Consider the following 9,886-nt stretch of genomic DNA (forward strand, 5'->3'; position numbering starts at 1 on the left):
TCATTCAGTTCCTCTGGCTGCATTACCTTGGGTCTTGAGAACGTGGGCAGTATCACCATTCCCATGGTCAGCCATCTTCTGATCACATCTGCACTTTTAGTGCCACCACCTTGTTTCTTTGCTGCACTTTCACTTTTATCATTATAATGTAATATATAATTAAACTGTATAATTATAATGGTAAAGGCGAAAGTGCAGCGAAGAAAAAACAAAATAAAGTGGCCTGAGGGCTTATAAATGGGAGACAAGGAGGCAAACACAAACACACCTCTGCTGTCTAGATAAGCAAGCACAGTGACATCACCAACAGACTGTGCTTCATGCTGATTCTTTCCTTTATCTCTTTTTTCCAGTTTGATTAAACTGAGATTTTACCGTATACATTGAATTTTTTATTTTACTGGCATTCTTTTCATTTTGAAAAGTTCTATTCATTTTCATAACTGCATCATCATTATTCCCTCTTGTTCATGTTTGTAATTCCATCCACTGACTTAAGGGTCTAATTCATAGCCTTTATATTCTGTGTTTAATAATTTTATTTACTGGAAAGTAGTACTACATTTGTAGAGACTTAGCAGAAATAATAATCTACAGAATCAGAACTCCTTTCTTGTAAGCAGCATTATTAAATGCAGAATATGATAACTATAAGGGAAATCTTTATTTTTTTACTTTATTTTATTTTTTTAATGTTTTATGTATTTTTTTGAGAGAGAGAGACAGAGTATGAGCAGGGGAGGGGGCAGAGAGAGAGCGAGACACAGAATCCAAAACAGGCCCCAGTCTCTGAAATCTTTAAAGAAATAGATGTTTCTTTCATTGCGAGCTTATATTTTGTGAGAATGTTGAGGGACCCAAATTCTATCACATGGTCAAGAGGTGTATCATCTTAGACATATACTATGTAATTTTCAGGTGGACTGTTCTCTGAGTAGCAGGGTAGGTAACTATGTGAAAGCAAAGATATGAGTACATATTCCCAAAGGAAATGATGATGATGATGATGATGATGATGATGATGATATTTTTATTTTTTAATTTCAGCTCAGGCCATGGCAGAGACTTTCTTATCTGTTTGCTCTGTAGTCAGGAAGGTCTCTGTCTCTTTCACTCTGCCCATCCTTTCAGTAAGGGTGAAAAGAGTATGTCAGGTGCCTTGTATTTATGTGCAGCGTAATGGTCTCAATTTTTGATGATAAAGGCATAATCTCCCATTCTCATCTGAAAGTTTCTGGTATTTGTATGTTCCTCAGTGCAGCACCACCTTCTGTTTTTCCTTGTATCTCTGGTTTGTGCTTTTGAGTGTGTGTGTATTGATGAGGGAAAGCTGGTGTGTTTCCCTTTCTTTATCGGCAGGATAGCAAGACCCTTGTAGTATCTTTGTTGCAATTTATTCAGCATTCAGATGTTTTGCATCAAGACGTCTTTTTCCAATATCTAGGTCATATACACATGGAAGTAGAAGTCCAGTTTAGCATTTGCGTATACTTTTTATTACGTATGTATATATCCGTAAGCAATATATAGCATTGGTTTGCACATTGTTAAGCTTCAAACAAAAGGTAACAAATTATAAGAATATATGTTTTACTAAGTATTTATTTGTATAGCCCTGGCTATCTTCACTTCTGTATAGTGACTATTTCTATTTTTTTATTTATTTAAATGTTTATTTATTTTGAGAGAGACCACCTGTGTGTGAGCGGGCAAGGGGCAGAGAGTGAGAGGGAGAGAATCCCAGGCCAGCTCTGCACTGTCAGCATAGAGCCTAACGTGGGACTCAACTCACAAACTGTGAGATCATGACCTGAACTGAAATCAAGAGTCTGATGCTTAACTGACTGAGCCAGCCAGGTGCTCCTAGTGACTATTTTTAAATGGGAATGTATATAGCTTTCAACTTTTTCCTATTACAAATAATGGTACAAGAGGTTGACAATTGGAGTATTGGTTATGCTTATCAACTGCAGTATTTCCAAACTGCTTTTCAAAAATATATCAATTTACAGCCCACCAGAAATGTGTAAGAGTTTTAATTGCTCTATATGACTCTCAGACTTGATATCATCACCCTTTTTTATTTTAACCACACTGAGTGGTATAAACTGGTATTTCATGTTTTTAGTTTGCATTTCTCTGGATCTAAGTAAACTTTTCACATCTCTTTTGCCATTTGAATTTCTTCAAATGAGATGCTCTTTTACTTTGTTCATTTGTGAATCGTGTAACTATTTTCCTAACAATTTACCAGTGATAAGAACTACGGCACTTCTAGTAGCATGTCATAGCATTTGTGTTTCTAGTATGACAAGGCACAGAAAGCTTTACATTTATGAAAACGGTCCAATATGTCTACCTTTTACTTTGGTGGTTTACTTTAGAAATCTTCCTATAATTATATACATATGCTCCTATATGTCTCTACAAAGGTTTGATGTTTTACTTTTCCACAGTAAGTCTTAAATCTACATGATAATTTTTATATGGTTTTATACATAAATTTTTGCATGGTTTTATGGGTAATTCCAGAACAATATATTAGTTTATAATCCACTAATTATTGTACATTAGGATTTGGATTTAGTCATACATCAGAATAATATAAATGTGCGTGTGTTTTTCCGTTTAATTCTGAAATCTTTATTCTGTCTTTTTCTGCACCAAAACCACACTATGTAAGACAATTTGTTAAAAAGATCTTGTCTATTCTTGCACCTTGCTTTTCATCTAAAAGTTAAAATTAGTTTGTCAAATTACACAAAAATATCTACTTGGATTTTAATCAAGATTACTTTCAATTCATATATTTGGAGTGATGATAATGAACTTCCAATCTATGAACACCCTATTACTCTCCATGTATTTGGGTTTACTTCGATATGCCAGAAGAAAATTTTATCATCTTCTCCATAAAACTGTATACCTCTTTTGTCATATTAATTCATAAGACCATTATATTTTTTTTGCATCATATTGTAAATGTTAAGTTTTAAAATTTCTATTATTCTGATTTTGGATATTGATTTTATATCCAGCAACTCTACAGTATTCTACCATTATTTCCAATGGTATGTTAATAGATTCTATAAAATTACCCATGTTGATATCATTTGAGAATGAGAATTTTTTTTTTCCATTCCTGCTTTTAAAGAGAATACTTCCAAGTATTCACGGTTAAGCAAAGCAACTGTAGATTTTTAATACATACTTTATCATTGTATGAAACTTTTTTAGCCTTTGTTTCTATGTGACTAATAAGCATTTTTAAATTAATAATTGGTATTTAATTTTGAAACTATTTTTCTGTATCTACCAAAATTTTCACATGGTTTTTCTTCAATGATTTTCTGAGTAAAAATCTTTCTTTCCTGGTATTAACCTTACTTGTTGATAATGTTTATTTTTGATATTTTAAAGGAGTTGGTTTGCTAACATCTTCATTTTTTTTTCATCTATCTTCACAATACACTTAGCTTATAATCATGTTTTTTTGTCGTATTGTCTATAAAATTCTAAGTAGCTAGTGTTTATGTATCTGGGTAGAGATGAGATTAGTTTTCTTCTAGATGTATTCATTTGTTAAAAAGATAAAAGTTCCTTGGAGTTATATTTTTAATAGATTTTCCATTTTTTCAATGTTTTCAGATTCATTGCCTTTAAGTTTTCACTAGCATCTCAATTTTTTAATTCTATTTTAACTGTCATTTTGCCCTTTACTCCATTCATTTATTAGTTTAAAAATTCATTGCTTCAACAAAGAGCACTAGCCTAGCACCAGAATTCTACTTTTGCTTCTATTGCTTCTGTATTTTTTTTGAAATATGAGTAAATCACTGTTTTGAACATATTTTCTCATCTCTAAAATGAATGTACTATTTCCTTTTCAGCACACATTTTTCCAGCAAGACTCAAGTAATATATGATTGAAAATTTTTGAAAAACATTTTGAAAAATATGGAAAGAGAAAAGCCACACAAGGATTTATAGGTTTATCTGCAATATTTTTTAACAAGTGCATCACTTGTAACAAACGTTATCCTCCTAAGCATCATGGGCATTATTTGGAACATGAATGAGAATTAAACAGCTTGCATCCTCCACAGCAGAGTGAAACTTCTAAAGTCTGATGTTACTCTAACTGATCTGAGAACCAGCACTAACCAAGGTAACTATTTTGAGGACTAACATGAAAAGGTGTTTAATAAAGTATAAGTGCTGGGCTTTTATTTTAGCACATTAATATACTTATTTTATACTTTTTAAAATGTTTTTCTTTTTTGAGAGAGAGAGAGAATGCACAAGCAGAGGAGGGGCAGAGAGAGAGGGGGACAGAGGATCCAAAGTGGAGTCTGCGTGGACAGCAATGAGCCCAGCGCAGGGCTTGAACTCATGAACCACAAGGTCATGACCTGAGCCAAAGTCAGATGCTCAACTGAATGAGCCGCCCAGGTACCCCCTTTTTAAAAAATTATAACATATAAGGGGCACCTGGGTGGCTCAGTCAGTTAAGCATCCAACTTCAGCTCAGGTCATGATCTCATGGTCCATGAATTCAAGCCCCTCGTTGGGCTCTGGGTTGACAGCTCAGAGCCTGGAGCCTGCTTCAGATTCTGTGTCTCCCTCTCTCTGATCCTCCTCTGCTCATGCTCTTTCTCTCTCAAAGATAAACATTAAAAATATATATATAACACTTCAAAGTAACTCAGATGGGTCCTAATGAGTTATTATGACCAATACTAAATTATTACTAATTATTACTGTGTGCAAATAAAGCTCTTCCTGAATACTTAACTACAGAGCATACTTTATTTTCAGGGTCTTTATCTTTGTCAACATCAAGTAACCATTAATTAGGTTCCTGACCTCAAGGTACATGCTGTAGTTAAAATGCAGTATCCAGGGAGTTAAAAGGTATGCTTTTTTTTTCTTTTTAAATATGAAGATCATTAGTTAGAAAACATGAAAAGGAAGAATTTAAAAGTCCTGAAATCAAATGGATCCAGTAAGCATTGAGATCTTGCAAATCCTCATTTAGAAAATTAGGTTAGCACCAAATACATTTAATTTAAATCTAAACATACAAAATAAAATCCACAAGTATTTGTTGCAGCTACATTTAAATGTTAGGTGACTCAATACCATGGTACAGGTCCATAACATCCCTGAGGTATTGTGCTGAGATTATTTTTCTGCTGGCCCCATTTCTATCATAATTTTTACTCGTCTAAATATTACTTCCAATTTGGGACTTTTTTTTTTTTAATGAACTAGAACATTTAGCCAACAAGTTTGAACAGCACTAAGCAATATGTATAATTTCTAAGAGAAGTGCTCCACCTCTGGATTAGGAATTGAAAGGAATAAAAATTCTCAGAATTACTTTAAAAACAAACTGAAAGACCTAAAGAGTTGGGGTAAAAAAAATAATGAAAAGTATTGGGAAAAAAATTACCTTTAGAAAGGCCAACTCATTTTCTGCTATGAATCATGTGTCTTTTGAGAGCAAGGGTATGAGCTTGAAAAGGTGATAAAATGTATATATTATGGTATCTTGAGTTCCACTCAAAGAGAACTGACTTTCATATTGGACTCATTTAGTGACAGGCTTGGATTGTATTTATTTTACCACCTACTTCGTTTCTTACACTGGATGTTGCAGAAGGCTAAATGTGTAGGACTAGATGGAGAAATAAAGTTGGACAAAGTTCCTCTACTTTGATAAAACTCCCATTCAGGAGAAAATGATAAAGGTTCAACAGCAATTCAACATTTATTTTACTATGTCAATACCTGAAAAACATGTATAATCTTAAAAGATGAACATACAGTCTAAATAAAGTCATTTTTTAAAATTTTATTAGTACTGTTTACCAATGGGGAGATGCAGTTTATTTACACCAGCAGCCATAGGGGCAAGGGGAATACACAGTTAGCAATCTGTATAGGATGGACTACTTATGCAAAAATAATAATCTCCAAAACAAAGGACAGTGGTGAGCTTCACTACACTTCCCCAATGATCCCAGCATGCGATAATGCCAGGCAATGGCCCCTGGACATGCGGTGGTGGGAACTAATGTATGGAAGAAAAAGCCACAAACCACAAAAATTTGTAAAGAACCCCTTCCCCCCATACACACACACACACTCAGATACATAATAGAATTACAGGGTGATCAATATACTTAATTGAGGAAGGAAGGAGGGATAGGAATTCTGCTGTTAGAGGGAAGATAAGTAGGGAAAGGGAGAGTTCCTAACCACTGTCAACTATATGGTAGGGAGCATTCACTCCCCAGAAAAGAAAGGAGTTAGCTTGTCCCCTCAGGGCACCTGTTGGACCTAGCCCACTTCATACCCAACCAGGAGAGGCCTAGGGCTACTGCCCTAATAACGGGAGGGCAAAAAACAAAAACAATAACCAAGAGGGAGGTAATATGAACCAATGATTTTTCAAAATTACTTTCCACTTCTTCCTCCTCTAACCAAGAGAAAGACCAGAAAGCAAACAGTAATATCACAATCAGAGCTCCCTCCCTGAAGGAAGAGTGGACGATGACCCTACCTTCAGCCTGTTTCTCAGACGTTATTTGGGAATAGGCCAGAGTTTTACTTAGATCCTCCTTTCCCTATGTATCCCCTTAGAAGGAGATGTCTATAAAATCAAGGGCAGATAACCCAAAATTATCTTAGCTCTTGCTGAAGTTTAACTTTCTAAAAAGTTATTACAATTCTTGAAGACCAATCTGTAACTACACCTTAACCCTGACCAGAACAATTCCAGGGGGAGAATGCAATAATAGACAGTCTTGAAGCCAGCCCTATTACTATGGTTCCCTTAATGTCTATATGTAACACAAATCAGTCCATACAGTCCAAACAGTTCCTTCTGGGATAAGGATACATGCACAGCAAGGTTTAGAGAAAACAGATCAGGACCCACTCCATCCTCATGTGTGTCAGTCAGTCTTTACTGGTCTTCTGCTTAGGTCCTAAGAGGCAGTATCCAAGTGGAGGTGGGAAGATGTAACTCCTTATGAAGTAAGACACAGCAGGAAGGCATCTAGCAAGGCAGTCCTATAGGAAAATGCTTAGGCATGACACTGCCTTTCATATACAAAAAATTATGTTCTCTCCCCATTTTAATCTGAACAGAGGAACCCCTCAGAAAAATTCTTCTCTGGATCTCCTGGAAGAAAAAAAGAAGAAGAAGAAGAAGAAGAAGAAGAAAAGGAAAACTTAAAACAAGCCAAGGAAAGGGAAACTGGGCAGGCTTCAGAAGCAGGAGCATCAAGAGAGATGAATTGAAACTGGTCAGTGTGAAAGCAGGGTGGCAGGCAGCACCTGGAGTCGTGAGCTGCACCAGATAGGCAGTGGAGCAGGGGACAGTAGGAACATGGGGCCAAGCCAGACAGATGAGGCTGGGCCCCTTACTGGGGCACAGAATGAGGTAAGAAAACATTTCAAATAAAGCAGCACCGTTCCCGCTCACTTTGGGGCTCTCACCCCTCTACACTTCATAAACCCTCGATCAGGGAGTAAAGTGGAGGGTAGTTTTGATATGTGGCTCACATTTCCCATCCTTGCCTATCCCATTCCCTGACTTCTGACAACAAAAGGACAGCTCTTGTTGTCAAGAATGTCCAAATGGGACTGAATGGAAGGGGCTGCCCCTCATGAGGGACAGAGGTGGGGACAGTCTAGATGGTCACCGTAACAGAGCTTTGACTGACCAACCCAAGGAACAGGGGCATTCAATAGGATACTGCAGTCAGATGAGAGACAACCCAGTCTTGCTCCTTGGCTCCTAGTACTAACCCATTAACACTGAAGGTAGCTGGAAGAGGTCCCCTCTGGGCTCAGCTTTCAAATCACAGTCTCCTGCATGGCCATTATACTTTTCAGTAATTCAGGCCTGCCTCTGGCATGAGAGGCAGGTAGTGACCTGGCATAATGACCAAGTCAGACACACGGACTGGCTAGGTAACACTATAGTAACTCAGAGTAGGAAAATGACTGCCCCACCAAACTGTTGTTCACAGCATCATATATCCAGATATGAATCTTGCAGTTTAAGAGATCGTGCATAGTTGCAGAGGCCCCTGCTACCTCTTCAAGGAATCGTAACTAAATCCTCAGCCTGCCCGGATAACCAAGTTGTCCATTTACCAAGCCTATGCCACCGGGTGGGGTGCAAGACAAAGGGCTCTGTTCAGCAAAAGGTTAGCCCTTGTCCCCAAGTCTGTTCAAGTCACTGTAAATGCTGGACCTTTGGGAAACTGGTAGCTTTGACCTTTTCTTCTTGTTGGAGCCAAGATCACAGAGCTTCCCCTACCAGATTCAGTTGTAATTCTTTTTCTTGGTTTTCCCAAATTGGAACTGTTAACATCCAGATCTCATACCTGACTTTCACTTGTCTTGGAGAAGTCCAAATCAGAGGCTCAGAGATCACAGGAGCAGTCCCACTGAGGCCCAGTGATTAAGGCCTGACCATCAGCTATGTCCAAACTGTCAGTTACCGAGAAAGCCCTTGACATCAGGCAGACGGCAAGGCTGAGGAACCAAAGGATTTATATGCTGGGTACACAGCTGCTCACCTGTGCGCTGGACACAGTACACTTGTGCACTTCCTGGTGTAGAGCTCGACCTGCACGGTACGGTGCACAGGATGCACAGCTCCTCCTGCCCAGGGTTTCAAAGCTGATTCCAGGTAATATACTTATAAAAGGATCCGAATTCCTAAATTCTCCACTTTGGGTTTTTAAAGGCTAGGATCTTCAATGGGAATTGGGACTTTTGTCTTATTTATTTTATTTTTTTTTCTTTTTCTACTTAGATACCTAACTTCTCCAAACCACAGGACCGGTCTATGTTATTGTCCTGGTCACCCTCTGACTCTCTCATGTTGCAGCTACTGGAATTCTGGGGGTGAGCGTTGCAGCTGCTGATCAGGCCCATTCCCAGATTCTCCGGGAAGGGAGCAAAGCGGAAGGCGGCACGCTCCTTTATCTTCCACAGGCTGAATGCCAAAATCCTTCACGCTACCAGTTTCTGCGAACTCCAGGTAGAAGTAGCCACACTTGACTGCCCGATGCACCTCAAAGCAGAAGCCCAAACAAGAATCCTCTATTAGGTCTACGTATATCTCCTGAGCGATGGCCTCTAGCTTGTTAGTATCCAGGTTAGCCAACGAAATTTCCTCCATTTTAATCTGTAAACGACTGTGGAGAGGGCGCTCGTATTACTCACAGCAGCACCGGCAGCAACACGTCGGGCTCCTCGGGCCGCGCCTAGGCCTAGAGGCCTGTCAGGGCCGCGTCCTCAGGCGGCGGGGGCGGAGGCGTCCGCGGGGGCGGAGGCAGAGCAGCGGCCAGCGGCGACTGCTCCCGAACCTCAAGTCCTTCGGTTTCTTCTGGCGTCTCCTGGGGTCTGGGACTTTGAGCTCAGGCTGGCCCCGGACTCACCGCCAAACGGTCTCGGCGCTTCAGCCAGCAACCCCGGCCTCTTCCGCTCCCAGGTCCGGGCTTAGCCCCGCCTCCTAACTTCCGCCCCTCAGAACGCCTGCGCACTGGTCCCGCGCAGACTCGCGGTACTTCTCCCTCCGCGCAGGTCCCTGGGAAGCCTCGCAGTTTACCATTTCGTTTGGTTCGGAGAGCTAAACGTGTTGGACTTTCCTTATTTCTAATGTAAATGGATTGCAAGGATGCTTCTGTTTTCTGTTATATTATTTGTAGATTTAAACATTCCCTAATGAATTCACCACACATGCCTAATTGATTCCCTCATGAAAATGGCAAATAATGACGTGCGCCTTTTGGTAGGATCCAAAATATGATTTTAGGAACAGTTCTCCGAATACGTTTGAAAATTTCACTTATATAAT

At 39.1% G+C, this 9,886-nt stretch overlaps 1 protein-coding gene across 1 annotated transcript; it reads right to left on the minus strand.

The window, feature by feature from the left end:
* Positions 1–5,842: 5,842 nt before the first annotated feature.
* Positions 5,843–9,542, minus strand: ATXN7L3B (ataxin 7 like 3B). The gene has a single exon (XM_019455117.2). The coding sequence runs from the start codon at positions 9,206–9,208 to the stop codon at positions 8,915–8,917; it is 294 nt and encodes a 97-aa protein (XP_019310662.1). The 5' UTR covers positions 9,209–9,542; the 3' UTR covers positions 5,843–8,914.
* Positions 9,543–9,886: the final 344 nt, after the last annotated feature.

This window comes from Panthera pardus, unplaced genomic scaffold (genome assembly GCF_024362965.1).
Source record: "Panthera pardus isolate Hobbes unplaced genomic scaffold, ASM2436296v1 HiC_scaffold_6, whole genome shotgun sequence".
NCBI lineage: Eukaryota > Metazoa > Chordata > Mammalia > Carnivora > Felidae > Panthera > Panthera pardus.

Excerpts from the sequence above, each read along its gene's own strand:
- ATXN7L3B (XM_019455117.2), bottom strand. The coding sequence starts at position 9,208 with ATGGAGGAAATTTCGTTGGCTAACCTGGATACTAACAAGCTAGAGGCC.